Source organism: Apaloderma vittatum, unplaced genomic scaffold (assembly GCF_000703405.1).
Source record: "Apaloderma vittatum isolate BGI_N311 unplaced genomic scaffold, ASM70340v1 scaffold167, whole genome shotgun sequence".
NCBI classification, from domain to species: domain Eukaryota; kingdom Metazoa; phylum Chordata; class Aves; order Trogoniformes; family Trogonidae; genus Apaloderma; species Apaloderma vittatum.
The window spans coordinates 29,949-51,978 of NW_009725471.1; the positions used below are offsets into that span (position 1 = coordinate 29,949).

The window sequence follows — 22,030 nt, forward strand, 5'->3', positions numbered from 1 at the left end:
TGTCTGAAGGAAATACAGGTTTTTCCCCACACAGAGAGAATATGAAATAGTGAATATTTGCTCTGAAGGACTGATTAGGATCTCCTACTAATTTTCCCCTTATTTTTTGCAGAATCATACAGTGTTTGAAATGAAAGACACCAAAGAGGCTCCTGTAAATGTCCCAGAGGGAATCTTTTCTCAGAGGGGAACTGAAAAAAGAACAGATGTACTTGCTGTTAGAAATTACCATGGGAATAACCATGTGAACAGAGACCAAGAGAATAAGGGTCCTGAGGGACCTGGGAAGTCTTATCAAGGGAGCTATTAAGATAAAAGGACTTCAAAAGCAGACTGTTTCAGCTGTTATGGAGAAAAAGGCCAAAGATGTGGGGAATTCTGACAAAGAGGAAGCATCCGTGCAGGAGTCCTGATCCTATGTCCTGCCTCTTGCCATACCTTCCCACTGCTATTCTGCAGCTTATGAGGGAGCCTGTATTTGGCGGAGGCCAGCTCATGAACCAGAGCAACATACAGAATTAGATCTACTCAGTACAGTCTCCTAAAAAACTCACAGCCCACCAGCGGAAGAAAATGATAATCAGAGGTGATGGATCCCTTTAAGAGGTTTCTTTCTGTTGTACTATTTGCAGTCATGCACGTTAACACTTGGTGCTTTGTGTAAAATTCTGCCTTTTCCAAACGTGACAGACATTGCCTATACATTTTGTTCTGGATTGCTCTGCACCTTTTTGTTACCTGAACAAAACACTGTAAAAAAGAAGTAATTAATCTGATCTTGAGCAATATTGTGCAGGACACAACAATGGCACGTGCAGAGAATACTATCTGCTCTTTGCAGGCATCTTCCAGCGGTGCGCACATGGATTATCTTCTGCCTTGCAGCAGGGTAGGTTCTTACAACATGCCGGCTGCAGGCACATACATTGCTCAGAATAAAGGGCAGCACAGACATCCTATTAAAGTCTCTCATTTTCTGCAGACTACAAGAAGTGCCAGTTTTCCCATTTTCACATAGAGAACTGAATCCTGTGGGCAGCTCTGTACACGGAGGGAGTGGCACAGCTCCTGCCTGGAAGCTGCCCTGCCTGCACCTGCATCTCCACAAGTGCTGTGGCAGCCTGTGAGCTGGGGCTGACTGGTCCCATCTCCAGTGGGGATGCCTTCAGCCAGCTTCAGGGGTGTTGGTAAAAACTAAAGGAAGCAAGCCTGGGTTTATGGGCAGGGTCTGTCACAGACCACCAACTTAGGTGGAGAACATGAGTAAGCAGCTTCTTAGGCCAGTAGTTGTAAATAAGTAGCGTAGAAAGTTGCTAGTATATGATATTTCAGCTTGGGAGATGCAAAAGAATCCCATGCTCCGCATGCTGAAACATACTCGATTTTCTTAAACTGTTGATGGTAAATTCTTAATAGGAGAACTGCACACATTTTAACTAATTCACAGTAAGTCTGTGCTGGTCTTACAGCTGTTCAAACAAACTGATCACTAAGGTAAAAAATGTTATTTTTATATCCAGACCCACACAAGCACCCTACACAAGTTATATAAAACAATCCCTCCAAAAGGTTTGTATTATGAGTACATAAAATAACAATTAGCAGATAATGAATAAATAATAACTCATATGTGTTAATGGAATAATGCCACTGAAAGGTAACAAAATTAAACAGTCCATTATTAAATTGTGGAACACGCCATTTATCCTCCCCAGCCACCGACCCCACTAGCAAGGGCAGCTCTGAACAGCAGCTCAGGCTAATGGAGTTCACCAGGTTCACCTTCCACACACCACCTGGTCAGTGATTGCAGACACTGTTAGTGGCTGCTGCACCCAGTCCCAGGCATGGAGGCTTCCTAACACCGCTCTTGCTCTCTTGGGTTGCTCAAGAAATCCTTGAGCTGATCGTGAGAAGAGGGAGCATGCACTGATCGCCAGTAGAAGTAGCGCTGCAAATAACCTTGGCTTTAGCAGAAAGATCTTCTTTTCTATGGTTGTCAGAAAACCACTCTCTGGAGATCCCGGAGGATGCGTATTTGTGAGGTGACCTCATTACCCCCAAGGCTGAGGAAAGCTTCCCAAGTGTAATGAGCCGCAATGCCTGATGTGAAGTAGTTGTGCACACAGATTTGGCATTTACCTGCTATTCATGTGTTTGATTTTGAAATGAAGTTAAAAAAATGGGCAAATATCAAATATGCTTGACAGCCAACACCACATAATGGTGGTAATTTCAAGTATAGCCTGTTCCTTTGCAGCACTCGCTATTCCTACTCAGTCATGTTATTCCCCACATACTCCTTCTTGATGCTGATATCCTCCTTTAAGGCAAGTATGCACACTCAGAAGCCTAGGCCAGCAGGATGCTTTACATTTTGATATAGCTGTCCTTCAGCACTCAGCAAGCAACACAGAAATGAGAGGACATTCTTCCTGATTGTAGAATTCTCAGCAAACACCACATTATTTTACTTAGCTATGGTATGAAAACCCTGCTTTACTCTCCAAGTGGACAAGGCATAAGGGAATGAATTAAGAACGTATTTATTCTAGATAATTTTTACTGATGCAGTGGAAGCTAAATCTGTCTGTGACTTGCCCAGTTTTGCCAGTATGCTCCTGAAAAGCAGAATAGCTTTGAAGGAGAGAAGCCTCAGAGAGAGACAGCAATTGCAGGATTCCCCTAAACCAGGATCAAACTCTGCTTTTATCAACTCTCAGTAAAGTGGTTTTGGTAAATCCAAATAAGGTACCTAAAGCAATGTATGTTTCTCAAATGCCAAGACAAAGCTTTTTACTTTGATCTGACTCATGTTTTTGAGTTGGCTGAGAGTAGACAGGAAACAAACTGCAGTTCTCACATGTGAATGCTGACCCAACAGCTGCAAAATTTGTGGCATGGACAGCCTTTAATTTGGTTAGACTGCACCAAATAGAGGAAATTATACATGCAAACACGGATGTGATCCTCCTTATATTCATCCATATTGTTCTGATTTCAGGCACATTTGTGTCCCAAGTTTTCTGTGATGATCAGAACGGGACAAACAGAATTTCCTATGCATTTGGCATACCTTCATTCGATAGCCTTAGAAGCTAATGCTGTTATTTAAGAATGCAGTAGATGTTAAAAACATACTGAATATCACACTGGATAGCACAATCAGACATACAGTAAGGCACAGAGTATTCATAAAGGGTCAGAAGGCAAAATGCCAGAATATCATCCATGTGCCGGTGGGCAGAACACATTGAATGAATGGGTAAATGCAACTAAATTATTAGTATCATTTTATCAGTTCACAAATATCGCTGCCAAATCAAAGCAGCTATCTATTATTTGCCCAGCAGCCACACGTTACTTTCCTTCATCACTCAACCTGCTTTAGTTTGATCCTCTATAAGCTTAAAACTGTGGAGAAAAATTATAGCCTGTATGGAAAATTGCTGTGAGATTGCAAAAGATGTAGAGCTTGCCAAAGAAAATGAACTCTAAAAACTGTTTTTCTTGTTTATGTGCTCTCCCCAGGCCCTCTTGTTTATGTAAGGGCTCAGTATATGATCAAGTTACCTTGCATCAGCCAGGCTGTGGTAATTGTGTATGCACTTTTGGCCCATAGCGAAGGCAAGAAAATTTAACTTAGTTTAAGATCCTTTCGCTGCAGACAAACCTAACCTAACTTACCTTAATTCCCTGTGGGGTGAGAGTGTGCACCTAACTTTCACACAGCGATATGCTACATGCCAGGAGCCTTATGCTGTGTCTGAGACCCAGGATTATGAAAAGAACGCTGGAAGGCATCTAGGACAGCTTGTCTTTTTTTCTGCATGTATATTGCACAGGCACACAAATGAAGCACTTACCTGCCATGCCTCAACCTTCTTAATGTCCGCGCATGATCCGTTAGTGAAGAGTCCTTTCCCAGGGGTACAGGTATATATATCCTGCAGGGCATGGGCAATGGAGTATACCGCCAAATACACATTATAGGATATCCGCAAGTGTGTGTAGTCCATGTATGGTGTCTCCACGCTGGTGATGTTCTCATCCCCTGTGCACGGAGGTCGGAAGGCAGATGTTCCATTTCCAGCTCCCAGTCCCTCTTCATGGCCCTTGTGGAAGGATGTTGAAGCTGATGAACTTTTGGACCCGTCAGGGAGATAGCAGTTAAACGTCTCTTCCCAAAACTCCTTGGCAAAGCCATTGTTGGTGGACTTCTTGGGATGCACCTTCTGCAGGAACTCACGAAACCCTGGGATCTGTCCTGCCTTAAGTGCAAACCCGATGGTGCTGCCGATGACACGGAAGAACTCCGGCATGGCTATCAGGGAAGAGCTGGCCCAGGCCTCGCTCGCCAGCCAGATCTTACCAGTGATGTTTCTCCTGACGATCTCTTTGATGAGAGGCTCCAGGTCTGGGCCACTGGAGAAAACAACAATCACCCTTGCTGTGGAGTTCTGGATGACTTCCACCACCTGCTGGATCTCCTCTTCGTCTGAGTACTGGGAGATGAGCTCGCTAAAATCAATGCAGATATCTCTCTCCTCTGCTTCTTCACGAAACTTTTCAATTCCTGGCCGGCCATAGTCATCGTCGGCTGCAATTGTTCCCACCCAGTTCCAGCGAAAGTACTCGATGATGTCTGCCATTGCCGTGGCCTGATGCTCGTCATTGGGGATTGTGCGGAGGAAGGACTTGAACTGGTTCTTATTGCTCAAGAGACGACTGGATGAGGCATAGCTGACCTGTAAGAGCACAGTAAACAAGCAAAACAAAGCACGAAGTGAATTGCCTGCGAATAAATTGCCTACATTTATCTAGCATCACTGTCAACCCATGTAACCTCGGATGGGATGAAAAGAGAGCTGAGCACCACACAGGCAGCCACATACTCTTAGCCTGTGGTTGCACGTGATCCACTCTTGACTGACTTACAGGGGCATCCATACACGAGCGGCTGCTCAGACCTAAGAGGCTGGAGCAAGCTTGTGTCCACCTGTAAGGTCAAGGGAGGGAGATACTGACTGTAGCTTGAAGAATGGCAAAGAGGTGAGCCAAGGGTGGCCTACAAGCACCTCGTTGCACTTCCTGCCAAAACCAGAAACAAGAAGAATGTATCTTTTAGATAAACAAGGGCAATGCACATAATTCATAAAAAATGCAGACTTCCTCTGTCCTGAGCAAGACATAAGACAGCAGGCTGGTACTGCCATACCAAATCTACTCTGTCTGTCACTCTTGCCTCTCACCTCTGTCTCCATCCTTAAACAGGCTCCATCAGGCACCATATGTATGTTATATACAATCCCTGACAGCTGAAGTAGGAAGAATGTGATGTGTATCAGTTGCCTCGATCCTATGGAGCATTATGGTAATGCTGGTCAATACCACCTTAGCAGTATTGCCTGATTGCTGGTCAGAATCAGCAAAGAAGCCAGTAGGTGTTAAACTCTCCAAGAGCCACTGTTTTACAGTTAAAATGAGATTTCATTTCCTTTTCCAAAGCTATCAATAAGTTGTTTGTTTGTTGGTTTTTTTTCCTAATCAGAAGTGCCATATGCTCTTAAGATATAATTTGAGTTTTCTACAAGTAGGAAGAAAACCATAAAATCCAGAGGAGAACAGTTGAAATATCTGTAGAACTTTTAAAACTCACTCATCTAGACTGGCATCTGAACTCTTTAGCATTGACTCTCATTTGGAAAAGTCTTCTATAAATGGCTTAATTTGTACAAAGTGGAAATTCTTAAACTCTGCCATTTAATGCTTTTTTCAAGAAGCAAGAATCGGAGGTCTCCTAGTGTAGTTTCAAGGGCCACAGGAGCAAATCCTCCCTTCACAGAGCTATACACTCCCTTGGACAGGTTCCTGCTCAGTGCTACGCTCATCTCCTACAACCTATTGCCAGGAGACACAGGCAAGGTACCCCACTCCCACATGTGCCCTTAAAGGGTAGCCTGAGGTGAGTTACTGAGAAACAGAACAGAAGTCATAATAACATTTTCAGTTCAAATGTCAACTAAATGAGTAATGAGCCTTAAATTAATTGTAAAATTTACCTCTGACTTCCACTGAAATGCAGGGTCTATTAAGCATGGATTTGCTAATGGCTTTGCTATAAATGGCAGTGATAGTGTGTATTCTAATGCTGCCCAGCAACTCCGAGTTTAAAAGCCTGCTTTCATTTGTCATACTTCAACCACCTGGCTGAGATTTTGTTCCAAAACTGAACCCCCTGACATCTACCCATTTCTGCAATCTCTAGTGAAGACTACTGTTTTGTAGCACAAATGCCATGCCTGTTCAAAGGGAAAGTCTGAGAACTGCAAACATCTCTTACGTTCAGTCCAACCCACCAATCCTTCTCAGCCGCCCTTGTTCACCTTTTAATGTAAAGTGTAAGTCAATAATACTTCTTAAAATGCTATCATGGTTTTTATTACATGCCACCTTCCAATGCTACTCCAGGCAATATCTAGATAGCACATATTGGTCTTAGCTTAAACCATTGCCTTAGAGAAAAAATATCCATTCTTTCAGACTCCTGCAAGGGAGTCAGGCTGGTAACGTTAAATAGACAAGATATATTACTGTGCAGCAAGTAGTTAAGAATCCTTCCTTCTTCATTTGTGGTACAGGTGGGAATTGGAGCCCTGTCTGAAGTAAAGATATATCCTCTCAGGACAGACTGAGAGCACAGTGTGACTCAATCTTGTTTCAAGGTCTCTTGTGACGTTTGGCACCTGCATTCATTTTCTAAGAGGGACTTGAAATCTTGAGCTATACAAGGTAACACATAAATGGGTAAGGCCAAGCACTGTTTCCAAAGCTGCCTTCAGTGTGGTAATCTAAAACCAAGAGCAACATCATTAAGCTATAACATACCAGCTTCACACTTTGCTTAGGGTCTTGGCAGTGCAACAAGCTTGTTAAACAAAAGGATGGGACCATGAATGCTGGCACTGGCCCCAGTAGGCTCTGCATACGGCAAGAATGGTGCTGAGACACAGGAGCTGGCACAACTAAACCACCACACAGATGACCTCAGGACAAAGAGGGGCATATCCACATGCTTTCACAAACCCTGTTTTGGAGGCTTTAGGGCAAAAGAAAGGCAGGTCAGCCCAGAATAAACTTTCACAACACTTGATCAGCACAAGCAACAATCATCTACTTGAATGATCACGGATGCTGAGCGTAAGAGTAGCTGCCGAAGACTGAGCTCTGCCTTAAGTGGGCTTTGTGGGAGTTGACTCATGACTCATGGAGAGACATTGACCATTGTAAAGTAATATCACAACTAACCTGTCAAGGTGGGCAACTGCAAATATCTGATCTACAATCCCCATGTTCACAGACTAAACCACGCTAGAGGACTCCAAGCCCTCCTAGACTAAGTTGCTGTTGGCTGCATGTTGTCATTTGCTGCTTGGTAACCTTTGTGTTTGGGGATTGCAAAGTGCTAGCAAGACATATTTCTACTGTAAGAAACCCCCCTCATTTTGTATTGTTTCTCTCCTTGAGATTCTATTGGAAATAACAAAGATTAAACAATCCTTGTTTAAGCTCTGCAGAGCAGAGACACAGGCCACTTCTGTAACCTAAACAAGAGAGGTGAAAGCATACCTGAGGTATGTAAAAGAGTCCCAGCAGATTGGCCACCGCAGTAGAGATGCCAGAGCCTGTTGCCCCCACGACTGCAATAGTGGAAGGGATATGTTCTGAGCAGTTGCAGAATTCATCCAGGTTCAAGGAATCTATCTTGTTCTGGGCCACAAAACTCAGTGTGGCCTCCAGGGCTTTAGAGACTGTATTGCAAGTGTCAAATATCCTGTATCCCAGGGTCATGTTGGGAAGGAGAGTTGGGCTACTGTTTATTTCTTCTATGGCAAAGATCATAGCCTGGAGCCAGCGGAAGCCTCGGAAATTATACCTGGGGGAGCAAAAATAAAATAAAATAGAGTGAGAAGGAGGGAAACAGAGGAGAGGAGATCAGGATTGAGACAGAGTGAAGAATTAGAGATACAAAAGGTAAAACAAACTTATGCTATTTCTAGCATCCTACTGAATTTGGAAAGTCTTGCTTTTGTCTTCAGTGGTTACAGACGAGGCGTGCATGTGCTACAAGGTTTTGTCTGGTTTTCAACTCTTCAGTTTGCAAGCTCACTTCAGAGTTTGTGAGGATGAAACTTAGATAAGAGCCCTGAAGTGTGGTGTAGTTGAAAGACAGCATGCCTGGGGTGTTGGCTCTGGTATTCCCTTCTGCTCAGGAACACAAACCTGGATCTTGTGATTCCTGAGCAAATGCTCTAACACAAAGCTACACCTCCTAGGTTTCCTTCCAGGCCCCTCTGACATGTTTCTGAATGCAGATGGCAGTGTCTGATAAGACTGTGCTGAGCATGATGCTGCCAGGGACTTGGGCTCAGGGATACTCGGTGTGTCAGCTCCTCATGGCTTTAGGCAGGCAGAGCAAGCTAAGATGCAGCACTGGCATGCAGCTGCTGGATGCACAGGGGCCTGGGAGCTCTGCTCAGAGAAATCTGGCCTCACATCATACACTTCACATTATGAGAAAGAGCACAGACAACCTGTTTATACCAGAGAACCGAGACATGCCATAAATATAAATTCTAGCGTAACTTGCTAATGTGCTTTCACTGGAGGAATAATTTTTCTCCTTAATATAGTGTTCTCATATATTTGCTTTAGACATGAGCTCAGAAGAGCCACCAGAGCTGGCCTATGAAATTGAAACCGTGTTGTTTTGAACCCTTCTCTGTTCTCTAAAATGGAGCAGATGAGTTTTCTGACTCTCTCTCAGCTAATGTGCATGGAGCTAACCCAGACCTGAGGCGTGGTGGCAAGTGTGCTGCAGGACGTGGGAGCATCACTTGGGCTGGCAGTGAAAGAAGCTGATGCAGGGTGAGTGACTACTTACCCCCAAAATAGAGAAGATTCCTTCTGGAAAGCAGCAGGAAGAAAGTAGCTTTGATACACATTATTCTCAAATTTTACTTACTGTGTTTTCTCCTGTAAAGCTGCATGAGCAACCAGCTGTGTGCCTGTGAAGCTGCCATGTTTTAGGGTAATTCAGCTGGAACAGCAGAATCACTCATGAATTGAAACTTGCCCTTCCTCGTAATTCACTACGGGTCAGGAAAGCAGTTAGTTTGCAGTTTTGCATTGATTTGTAGCTGAAAACAGGAAAGTGTCAAAGCTGCTATGCTTGAGATCCATTGGGAAAACTGACAGGGCCCCGAACTGGAAAAGCCTGGGGAAATAGCCTGCCCAAGAACAGATTCTGTATGAAATGGTAAATTTTAGGTTTCACGAGTGCCATTTTGAAATGCTTTGAGAGATGTTTCCATTACCAAGGTGAAGATTTCTAAAGATCAGCCGCATGAGATATAAGACCTGAACATTTTTTAATTGCTGGGTTAAATTAATTGCTTCCAAAGTTGATGTTAGCTATGTCTGACTTCTTCAAAGCTGAATGAATGTACCCTGAAGGAGCAGGGCTCCATCTGAATGGCCACATTACTTTCATTCCAGGAGTTTTATCCAATTCATCTGGGACCAGAATTTCTAAAGATATCACACCTAAGGTTTATCTTTAAATCTTAAAAACTTCATTTCACAGAATTACAGAATCTTCAGAGTCGGAAGGGACCTCTAGAGATCATCTAGTGCAACCCCCTGCCAGAGCAGGATTGCCCAGAGCACATTACACAGGAACACATCCAGGCAGGTTTTGAAAGTGGCCAAACACAGAGACTCCACAGCCTCCTTGGACAGCCTGTTCCAGTGCTCTGTCACCCTCATAGTAAAGGAGTTCTTCCTCATGTTTAGATGAAAATTCCTGTGTTCCAGCTTGTGCCCATTGCCTCTTGGACTGTCACTGGGCACTACTGAAAAGAGTCTGCCTCCATCCTCCCTGCACCCACCATTTAGATAGACATTTATAAGGTCCCCTCTCAGCCTTCTCTTCTCCAGGCTAAACAGCCCCAGCTCTCTCAACCTTTCCCCATAAGAGAGATGCTCCAGTACCCCAATCACCTCTGTTTCTCTCCACTGCACTCTCTCCAGTAGTTCCCTGTCTCTTTTGAACAGGGAAGCCAGAACTGGCAGTATTCCAGGTGCAGCCTCACCAAGCCTGGATAGACATGAAGAATGACCCCCCTTGATCTACTGGTCACATTTTTCTTAATGTAGCCCAGGATACTATTGGCCTTCTTTGCAACGAGGGCACATTGCTGGCTCATGGTTAACTTAACTGTTTACCAGAGCTCCAAGATCCTTCTCCTCAGGGCTGCTTTCCAGCAGGTCTACCCATAACCTATATTGGGGCCTGAGGTGCTTCCTCCCCAGGTGCAGGACCCTAACTTTGCCTTTGTTGAACCTCATTAGGTTCTTCTTTGCCTCACACTCCATACAGCCTGTCCAGGCGATGCTGGAGAGCAGCACAGCCCTTTGGTGTATCAGTCACACCTCCTAGTTTTGTATCATTAGCAAACTTGATACACTCTGTCCCCTTGTCTAGGTCACTGGTACTATGTTGAATAAGATCGGACCCAATACTGACCCCTGGGGAACACCCTTGGTTACAGGCCTCCAACTCAACTCTGAGTTTATTCAACTTGACTTCACCTGCCCCAGTTTTCTTTGGCCAACTTCCAAATGATGCTCTACTCTGAGGTTGTGCCCCAAAGGCCAGACAGAATGGTTTCAGTACAGACCTCTTCAAGCCAAAAAGTTTGAGGCCAGTAAAAATCCTTAGTTATAGCTTATGACCAAAGGGACAGCTAGCTTTTTAAAAATCACTCTTTAGAAATTGGCCACCCTTTAGAACACAGGAATGTGGGTTACTGTTAGAAGTAATTTGGTCATCTAGATTTTTTTTTTTACTCTAGTTCCAAACCATTAAGGAGCAAGATGCAATGGGAGAGCTCTAAAACAAAAGGGCAAGTCTCAGAGCAAACGAGGAAGTGAGTGTTGTATACAGAATAAAGACATGTTTCATGTGGTCAGCAATGCACACTGGGATGAATAGCAGCAAGAAGAGGGTTTGTGACACCTTAAAAAGGCTGGCAGCACAGAGGTAAACCTGTTTGGGTTGCTGCACTGCAAGACATTGCTGCCCAGCTAGAGAACTTGGTTGTGAAAGGACAGCATGTAGATGCCAACATTTAGTGGCGAGCCCTGCCCTAACCCTCGACAGATATTTTTAATTAGAGTGAAAATAGCATTTGGAGCAAGGAACTATATTCAGGCTCCTCATGGAAAGGAGAAAAATCTGAAAAGGAATATTTCTTGAGAAGCTGGGAAGTTCAGAGGTACCACTATGCAGCAGTGAAATGCATGACACATTCGGGTATGTGTAAAAGTAAACTCAAGCCTGTTCACATTACACAGGTGATGTATGACATAAAATTCTTTTGCCTGCTTGACAGTAAGTTGGCTTAAGTTTTTTTTAAAATGCCAGAAGGTGGTATCTTCAGGAAGTACCTTCAAAAGCAGTGAAAACTGGACTGTATTCCCATTGACTTCAGAGAAAATATTTGCCATTTAATTCAGTAAATGCAGACTAAGGCCCATGATGCACAGTTGCTTTTGTTTTCCCTTCTGACATATGCTCTTGATCAATGTTTATTTATAGCATAAGGCCTGTACTTCAGGTATTTGAATTTGAATTGGTTTCATTTTGGAGGGGAAAGGAGAGTAGGGAGTGTTTTCAGGGAGCTAGACTACAAAATATCTTTGAAGTGCTTTGATAATTTACCTCAAACTAGCCTGGGCAGGAGACCTGCAGTTCTCTTCAGTGGCACCTCTGCTGATAGCAGCATTAGCAGATCAGAAGAGGAGGATCGGATGGGATGGAGAAAAGCACACCTGACTTTTTCTTCTCTAATATCTGAAGTGGCTCAGACAAGGTCTCATTCTGTCGATTGATAGCAGTATCGTATCAGTACTGCAACAGCGATATGGCCAGATGAAGGCAGTGCCACTAAACTGGTCTAAATGAAGCAAGATTTCATGATTCCTTCGATTCCTGTGAATGGAAATTGTGTGGATAAATTCTCTCCTGTTGAACTGTAAGGCCAGGCAAGGGGCTACAGGTAGCTCCTCTTGGCTTGGTGTGTACATGAGTGTCTTGGGTTACAATATGTAACCAAAAATGTGTAATTTTATTTTCATCTGTTGAAACCGGTTGGAAGATATTTTTATTTCTTGTAACTCCAGGGGGCGGGTGCCTTCTGTTAATGGGTAATCATGGGTTAATGATGGGCAGTCAGTGGGGCTGGGCCGCCCCTAGCCCGAAGCCGTGGCCTCCGGAACCTCGGCCCTGCTCTGGGGGGGTGCCTGCGCTGCCGTCGGAGCCGACCAGCCACGTGGCCTCGTGAAGCACTGGCCGGAGCTGCCGCCATTTCGCCATAGAGAAGGATCTTTTTTTTTTGGGACCCCTCTACCGGATCATCTCTACTCCAACGGAGCCGCATCTGCCACTCCAGGAGGACTTTAATTTGGACTTATTTTGGACTGTTCCCAAGTCAGGTCGTATTCTGCCTCTGTCAGAGGTTCTGGGATTATTTGTTTCTTGTTGTGCTGTTCTCTTTATCATTATCTTTGTAGTTTGCAATATTCTTAGTAAAGAACTGGTATTCCTATCCCCATATCTTTGCCTGAAAGCCCCATAATTTCAAAATTATAGCAACTCAGAGGTGGGGGGTTTTACATTCCCTGTTCCAAGGGAGGCTCTGGTTTCCCCTGGCAGTCACCTGTCTTCCAAACCAAGACAATGAGTGATAGGTAAAAGCAGCCTTTGAACCTGGCAGCAGGTTACACCAATCCAGCTGATCTCCTGTGCTATGCTGCTGCTGTAACTAATATGACTAGTCTGTCTAATATGACTATGCTCTGTCAACCATGCAGAAATTTGAGTGGTAATTTCCATGAAGAAACTGCAAAGAATTTGCTAACAGAATCAAGCTTTTCGTTAGTTTTCTAGAATCTTTAAATATCCACTTATATTTTCTTGATGGAAAATAAGCAGCCTCCAAAACTTATTTTCTGCCGTATTACCTTACAGGTATATTGGCATAGTCTTTTTAACATTTCTGAGATGTGATGCTATGAGAAGTTGCCAGTAAGCTCTAAATGAGAGTTTAATGTAAATAATTTGGTGCCTGAAGGTGTAGATAGGATTTTTTATTTACACTCAGTTCTTCAAAGATTTCCCTTCTGATGCCTATCGAGAGTATGCAACCCACTGATCTTTCTATCCCCAGGCAGGAGCACAAACATGGAAAGAGAAATCAGGAACAATTCCCCCACGAATCCTCCCTTTAATTGTCACATCTGCAGGGGACAGATTATCTTTGCAGCAGCCAGGTTTGCTAGACGGTAAACTTGCAAGATCGCACTGATTCCCGCAGGTTTGTTTCCAGTTGGTATAAATGTGTCTGCCAATGGATGCTCAGGATAGCTTAAATGTCTCAGTCAATGTTACAAAGCACGGGTATGTAAATTAAGGGACACAAGCTCACTGCATGGTTTAAGCTCCCCATCGCTCCATCCCCTGTTTGTTTGCTTGTTTGTTTGTCTGGTTTGGTTTGAACAGCTCTTACTGTCTGGATCCAGCAGGGAAATTAGTCCTGATCCCTGTTGGTGTCCATAAAGGAATAATTCACAGCCTCATGTGAATTCATGACCTTCATTTATCAACGCTTGCAAGGCACTAAACTAAAAGCAATAGAATATGAAGGAAAAGAAGGAGAAAATAATGTGAAAGCTGTAAATACAGAATTCACTTACCCTCCCATATCGTACAGGTACTTTTATTCAAGAATGGTGGCAAAGCCTGCATATGCCTCCCGGCTCATGCCAACACTCCTCTTTCTCTAGTGGTTGTATGCACATACTAATTTCTCTGTCCTCTCTATATTTCCAGTACATTAATTACATGTTATTGCTGCTACTACCACTGCCATTAGCAAGCTATGCAAACGGAAGACCTTCAGTCGCTTGTTGGATTCCTGCAGTCAGTAGGTATAATGAGTTGGTTACCACTCTCACAAGCTAGAACTGTGGGTAAGGGGAATTGTGCAGACCAAGAAAAATTAAAACTTAAACAATTAAAATTCAGAGGGCGGAAAAGAAAGAGGAAAAGGAAATAATTTAGTCTTATGGAGGGAATTCTAAATATCATGTAATGCATTTAGCTCTGAAGTGAGATTAGCAAATATATCCACAAAGGGTAGAATTAAAACTTTGTTCTCTCAGATGGACAGACAGAGTGAGCTAAAGCGTCCTGGAGCCATGCTCTGGTGAAGCCCTGCACTATGACACCGAGACAATGTCTCAGCACAGTTTCACAGCCTGAAAGCTATGTGTCACGGTGAAGGACCTTGGCTAGATGAGAATAGGCTGGTCAGAAGACAGGAAAGCGCATTAAAAATTATGACCTAGTGCCACCATATCAGCAACACTGTATCTCAGCTCAGTAAGATATATCCTCATTGCAAACAATTCACTACAGTAAGAGGACTACATGGGTACGGCACATTTGTGCAATAACGCCAACAATAATACTGACGATGCCACCACTGCTGCTAATCTACCTGAAATCAGGAAAGGAGAGAGAAATCAGGTTACAAAGGGGCTTCTGTGGGTGCTGACACACAGAGATTGGTTGTGCTGTGCTCAGCCCCTGCCTCCACTGCATACATCAGATATGCATCAGCAAATGTTATAAGCAAAGTTGCTGCAACAGCACCTGAGATATACAAAGACAGAAGGTGTATTTATATCAAATGAGGGATACTTGATTGCTTGAACAATAAACAGGAAACAAAATTACTTTTGTAGTCCTGACATTTGGTGTGGCAAAATCATGAGTAAGTTTTCACTCTGCAATTCAGTGCTTAAAGCATGAAGATGCATTTTCAGCAGAAACAGCACAAAAAGCATGCAGAATAGATCTTTACTATCTTCTTTTTGCTGCTGAGTTATGGACATAGCTTTCCAAATAATTACATCCAAGCTATGCACAGTAGGTTCAGGCCAGTATGCTGAGCTGGGCCACAGGAGAATGAAGAGTGTGAAAACTGACAAAGTGGAAAGAAAACTTCCTACCCATTTTGATAAGCCCCATTTGGGAGCTTAGGTATGGCACTGAACACAGCTCAGTGTGGGTGAAAACATCCAAACAGCACAGATTAAGTTGAACAGCCCTCAAAAGAAAGGAAAGCCTCGTTATCCTAAATTGTTAGATACTGAACTGCAGAAGAGACCAGGGCAAACCACCCTCAGGGTTTCAGTGGCACCCTTAGGTCTTTTATTGGTTTCAAAGTAAGGAGTTTTTGGTATGGTCTTATGACTTGCTGCTGACTAATAGAGGAGAGTATGAGGAAAGAAAGAGGATGGCCCATACTTCTTGAGTTACCTAGGTCTAATTTTCTTATGCAATATGATACACATTTTCCTATGTAATAGAGACTGAAAGCTGTACACAGCCACCTAAAAAGGGGACAGGTATAAAACTAATTAGCCTCAGCTTTGAAAAGATAAAGCAGTGCTGGAGAAGGCTCAGAGAAGGGCAAGAAGGGTATTCAAAGGAACGGAACAGATTCAGTGGTTTGACCAGGTACAACCACACTTGTACTCCTCTAGTGGATTTCCCACCCTACAAAAGGTTTTGACACTCCAAGGCTGGGGAGAATTTACTTCAGGAAGAAACTGGAGCCTATCTTTCCCCCTGCTCCTCCCAAAAATATGAGTTAAATCATTCCAGACTAGCTAATTGCCCCAAACCAAGGAAACTCAAACGTGATATGAAAGACTCTAGCTCATGATTTGAATAATGTATTTGGTTCTTAGAGACAGCATGTACAACAACCCTGCCACAGGCTACTACCTAATCATGGAGTCCAAAAAGGACCACCATTGTCTGTACAAGTCCAGACAGTTGAACTTTCTGAGTTAAATAGTGCTTAAAATAGAAAATCCTTTCAGGGAAAAATAACTGCTCTCAATTTAACACGTACCAATAACAAGCAATATACATAAACTATTCCATGGATTAATTACCTCCATCACTAAACTCTGACAACCAGTCTCAAGAAGTCTTCTCAACCCAACCTCTTTTGAATTAAGACTTTCCTGGAAATTAATATTTTCTGGTAAAGACATGTGCAATGAGGGAACTTCCAGTCATCTCTGGTCCAGTCATAGTCCTTGTTCCTATCATAGTTGTTACTACTTCTGCAGCTAGATCTCTGGCCTTTATTAAGTATTCTCTCTCCATCTGCATTATGCTACCAACTCACAATTTATCCAGTTCCTTGAAGGAGTGAAGCAAAGTGCCGCAAATGTCTCCCTCTTCAGTCAACTCCTCTCTTTTGCTCCTGCAGCTTCTTGGTGCAGGGGTAAGAGGAACACAGGTCTTAACCTGGAAAATTTCAGGTGGAAGATGTCTAATGCCACCCAGAAGTATCTCCCACGGTATCCTTAAAACAGGTGGTCTGGCTTTTCAGGATTTGCCTGTTCGTGGCAGTGCTACCTCATTAACAAATCTTTTGGCAACTACAGGCTTGTAGGACGCGCGGGGGAACATTCTCCTGTGATCTGTTCTAATAATGTGACTGTGTCAAACCAGTCACTGAGGCTGACCCAGAGCTGACAGAAATGAAAGCTATGCTCAGTCTGCAGATATCTGCACTGTCCTGCCTGCCACCTGCAGCAGGTGAAGAAGACAACGGAGCTGAAAACATCCATTGCTTTTCAGCACTCTGCTTTTAAAATCCTACATCTGTTAGAGAAAAAAATGCTGAAAATCTGGCAAAGCTTCTTGCGCCATGAAGCAGACATTCCACTTACATTTAGTTCATGGCTTTCTTGTGCATGCACAGAAGAAGCCAAAAGAACCCCTGCTTAATTATATTTCTTTCTGTGTGCTCCTTATGGGAGCATCTGGGGATGATCTCATAATCTAGATGGATGTGTCTTGCTCAGTGTCTCAGTGGGAAACCACACCTGAAATCTGTAAAAGTTAGCCATTCTTCATCGCCAGCTGCATCAAAACTGTGCTAGATTCCTAGTCTAGGATCAGAGGTTCAAATAACTCCAGATACACAATTTTTCACATATAATTACAGAAGAGGTCCTGTAACACTGAAGTGTTTTCCCATGCATCGTCATGACAAAATTCCACATCAATTTAATATATTTTGTTTTTATAGCATTTCAGCTGCAACCAATTTCTGTCACACTTTCCACTTGTTATATGTATCACATGCAGGGTTGTAAGGTTAAAAATTCCTCATGTTTCATCATAAAAATGGCTACACTTCAATAATAAGAGAATTTGTTTGTATGTGTATTTCTTCCTCCAGGCTTAACTGCCAAAGATTTAAGACAAAACCTGTATGCACTGTTTACACAGAAAGAAGAAAGCCTGGGTAAGGAGTTCAAGTCTGGGACTTTGTAATGGGCTTAAAGCACACATTTCTATGTGTTCAGCGGGATTTTTCAAAAGCAGTGACCTATCTCACTTTCACCTATTTACTTAATTTAAGCAACTAAACAACTTGTAAAGTCTTAAAAGATGAGAAGCAGAACTGGAAAAAAATCTAAGATATTTTGCTACACATGACTGTTATCAAATGAACTTAAGGACACTATGGATTATTTTCTGTCCTTCTGCTAGGAAAGCTACTTTTCAGATGCTATTCCAATGTCTGTGGTGAATGGCTAGACAGATCAATATATTCATGTTTTGGCAGCTCTGGGTAATACAAAGATTGCCTTTGTAAACTGTCCAAATATTATTTATGTTACTGTTTAACATGCGCACTTTCTGTCTTTACACACTTGTTTTTTTCTATTATTTACATCACCTTTCCATTGCTTCTACAAGCATTAGATCACTGACCTTATTTACACAATGTATAGCATCTCACTTGGAGACAAAAAAGGTCAAGACTTCTGCATCAAAACTTTTTATTTTCCCTTTTTGTGGCTTACCTTATGCACTCCACTGATTCTGGTCTTGATTTTAGATCCTGGTCTTTAGCAGCCACTCCAAAATGAATGGGGAACAATCCTCCAAGAATAATGTCTCCCTTCTTCTGTGCCCGTTGGTTTGGCCCATAGGCAGCAGTGTTCCAGGTAAATAGCAAAAGAAGCATGCAGCAGCTATATAAAGTCATTGTTCCTCTTTTCACCAGGGAGTTACAGCATGCAAAATCGGAAAAGATGATGTAAGAAAGCAGAAGTCGTAATGTCTAAGATTTTCCTTGCCTTAACACAGCACACAGAGGATTTGGAACACATGTCTGCAGGGAGATATGCCACAACGTGGGAGCCACAGTGCTGGTGTTTCTCCCTCTGTCTTCTCCATTGCAAAACAGCAATTCAGTGATCCTTCTCTCTTCATAACCAAAGCACTACGGAGATCCCATCTCTGAGAACTGTAAAAGAAAGACATGAGAAGTGATTCCAGCTACACCCCAGGAGCCCACGCTGCCATGGTGGTTCTGCTTTGTCATATTATCCCCTCAGTACATCCCTGAGGCTGCCTCCATCCAACAAGCTGCCCGGGACACATACCTGGTGACAGTAGTCACACCTCCTGAAACAAGTGTCAGAAGCCTAATTCTTTATCACATGTGTAAGGTGTGTTACTCAGTCTTCGTATGGTTCTGCATGACTGACCACAAAAGACCTTGTAAAACTTGTGATCAGACCTCTATGAAGAGAGCACACTCTGAAAGACTCGGCTGGGCAAGTGGGGAATAAAGAAGCATCAAATGCAGTAAGAATCAAACCCTTCTCTTAAACAAATAACTATGATAATCTTTTGGTGACGGTCCATCTCCTCCTCTCTGTTGATTGTTCTTAACTCTGATTTGAACCTATCCTTGCTAAAAATGAAACCAGGTTTCAAGAAGAGCTTCTTCCACATTGAAAGCGAGTATGACTTCCATGGAAGCATTTGAAATCAAGGTAGTTCTCTGAAATGAATCACGAAGTCTTGAAAGGTTCGGTGATCATGTCATTGCAAGCTCAGCTGTAGAGCTTTGAAGCCCGCAGCCTGCGGATGACTAATATTGCAGCTTCTCTGTGCTCAATAAATTTTCCCTGCAGCAAGTCTACAGGTCTGCCAAACGATGAACTAACTTACTTATGGGATATGAACATGGCTACAGGGGAGGACGTAGCACAAAAAAGATTCCCCATAAATAGCTCTTCAGCCTATTTGGAACGGGTCTAAAAGCTAGTGGTAAAAATTTGAAGTTAGTCAAACTCAGAACAGAAGCTAGGCATATGTTGCTGATCAGGATGACAGCTAATTTCTGAAGCAAGTCATCAGGAGTTTTCCAGTCCTGAGAACCTTTTTATAAGGATGATTTCTTATGCACTAAATGCACCTATACTAATTTGACCTCTACCTAGGTCAAAAAAAGAGCTACTGCAGGGAAACACTGTGATCATGGAGGTCCTTCTAACAGCTAGCTTTAATAAATACACATACTGTATGACAACCAAGCATTTGTAAATATTTCATACATTTTTGTTAAAATGAAGGTCCAAGAGCAGCAGTCAATAGGAGAAGAGAAACAAAGCTAACGTAATTCTTATCCCTCTGTGGTCAATGCAGACAGCTGGGTTGACGCTGCCCTTTTCTGTGGTGGGTCCACTCTAAACTATTCTTTGGTCCTAGCTTGAACAAGTGCTTTTTCAAGGGCAATCAAATCTTTGGTTAAAGATCAAAATATGTCTAGGCAAACAAATTTTCTACCAGGAAATGTGGAGTCACACTAAAAGATTTTGTTGGAACACACTGGGTTTCATACGAATAAATATGCATTTCATGTTCTCAGTGTCCAAGTGACTCAACCTGAAGTCAGAAACCCCTATTCTTTACAAACTTGGCTTCTAGATCCCAAATCCTGAATGGGGATCTGAATGCCATCCTCAAAATCTGAAACCTGGACATGAAATGTCCAGCTGCTGCTGCTGACACAGGCACTCAGAAAACATTTTATAATGTTCCTCTGGTAAGCAACTGGAGTTACGTCAGTGCTGCTCTAGCCAGGACACAATATAATGTATCACTTGTGAGTGCATTGTCTTAACATCTGACAGGTACCTTCTACTGAGAAGCTTCTGGTACTGGCACGTGGCCCTTGGACAGCAGGATGACTTTAACCAGAGCCAGGATTAGGAGGTGACAGGGTAGTGCAACAAGTGAGTGTGTCCAAGCTTTTGAGTTCTCATTTTTCATGGCAGGTGGACAGTGGTTCTTGCTTCTTCAGTGCCCAACAGAATAAGGAAGGAATGAATTTGCCATGTTTCAGCTAGGGTGACCTTCTTCCCACCACTTATGGATTCAGAAAACATATGAAAAAGCATATCAGGCAATTTTTAAACTGATATTCTCTCTCTCCACCTGGCTGAGGCTAAGTCTGCCAGTTTTTGGGACAAGTTGCTGAAAGGTAAACAGTCATTGCAATCAGCTTTAAACACTACTCATTCCGTGCCGGTTCACAAAGGCCTCCTGCTATTGGATGTCCCATGGAAGTATCTATAATAATTTACAGAATGGGTGTCTGGTCATGTGGCAGGAAGAAAGATATGGGCTGCCAGCTGCAGAAGAGAGCTTTACATCATTCACCAATGCCTTGACATATAGCTAGCCTTCCTGTGCATACAGCCAGACAGATGCACAGCAAGCTCGGTGCTTCAGGAGCACATCATATTTATTGCAGATGGGGCGGTCATGCTGCCTACATCTGCTCACAACCCCATACCCTGCCCCAACACGAGGACCACTCAGGAAAGTTTCCACTCACATGGAGAACCATCGCCAAAATATCTCTGTCTGTCCTTTTTCCCACTCAGAATCAGCAGCAAGGAGACACGTAATCAAACAGTTCTGCTATTGTCAGTCTGTTCCTTGCTGCCGTCTTTCCAAGGGCACCCTCCCAGCACCAGGTGAACTGATATCATCGAGTCCCTAAGGAAAAGAATGGTCTCCTCCCCAGCTGAACTGCTTCACCTGTTTTGCAGTTTGCTCTTCATCACATTCGGAGGTGGGTAGGGCGTTCATGAATTGCTTTGGGGCCTGCAGATGGTCTGTGAGAGACTGGGGCTGACAAATGAGGTCCATCACATGAGCTCTGGTCCAGCCAGTCCCAGTGTGAATGACACTCCCAGTGGAGCAAGGTGCTCTGCCTTTGGTGCGCTTGCCTGCTTGCCTGCTTCATCAATCTATCTGAGTAGATAAAGCTCCTGCTTAACCACCTGTCCTGTCTGGCACAGGCATGAAAAGCTATGCTGGGAGCTTCTGTTCATGGAAGCAATTATGAGGTGAACAAAGTATTTTTACACTCATTTTGATTAGCTTCTGTATATGTTCCAGAATGAGCAGTCACAAGAAAATCAATAACAACAGGCCAAAACTGAGTGTTCCTCTGGACAGTTCAGTAAGAAACAGCAGCCAAAGAGTAAGTAAAATGCTCTCCCGGGTAGCAAAATGAGATTAAAAACTAGGAAGAAATGTAGCAGTGCTATTAAAATCAATTTAAATATGTTTGCAGATAGTGTTGGCTCAGATACACCAGTCCCAGTGTAGCATGTAGCACGTATGAAAGCAGCTCAGAAAGGCAGCAAAAAAGTTGTTTGACCAGGAGTGATTTCATCGTTAGAAAGGCTGGTGCTGCTTAACTTAAGAGAGGATACAAAGGAAAGGGAAGAGCAGAAAAGATCTGGAATGGTAAACTGTACATGGAGCCTGATGTGAGAGGCAAGAGCTCACAGCTGACATTTCCATGCAAACGGAAAGAAGAGCAACCTGGAGCTTTGGCCAGAGGCTGCTTTCTGTGGGGACCCATCTGCTCGCATCTGCTGGAGACTGAGGGTCTCCAGGAGAGCTGGCAGCACGGGCACATCACTCATGATGTGGCATACAAGGAGTCACCCCAGCCAGCAACGTACGCTTCCAAGAGAGCAGAGACAAATCCTA

At 43.3% G+C, this 22,030-nt stretch overlaps 1 protein-coding gene across 1 annotated transcript in view; it reads right to left on the reverse strand.

The window, feature by feature from the left end:
• Positions 1-18,464, reverse strand: part of CASR (calcium-sensing receptor) — a 44,789-nt gene extending 26,325 nt beyond the window's left edge. Inside the window, exons 1-3 of the mRNA XM_009872898.1 lie at positions 18,028-18,464; positions 7,630-7,936; positions 3,867-4,748 (exon numbers count right to left, since the gene is read on the reverse strand). Coding sequence (XP_009871200.1) covers positions 3,867-4,748; positions 7,630-7,936; positions 18,028-18,212 — 1,374 coding nt within the window. The 5' untranslated portion in view covers positions 18,213-18,464. The remainder of the gene's footprint in view (positions 1-3,866; positions 4,749-7,629; positions 7,937-18,027) is intronic.
• Between the last annotated feature and the right edge of the window lie 3,566 nt (positions 18,465-22,030).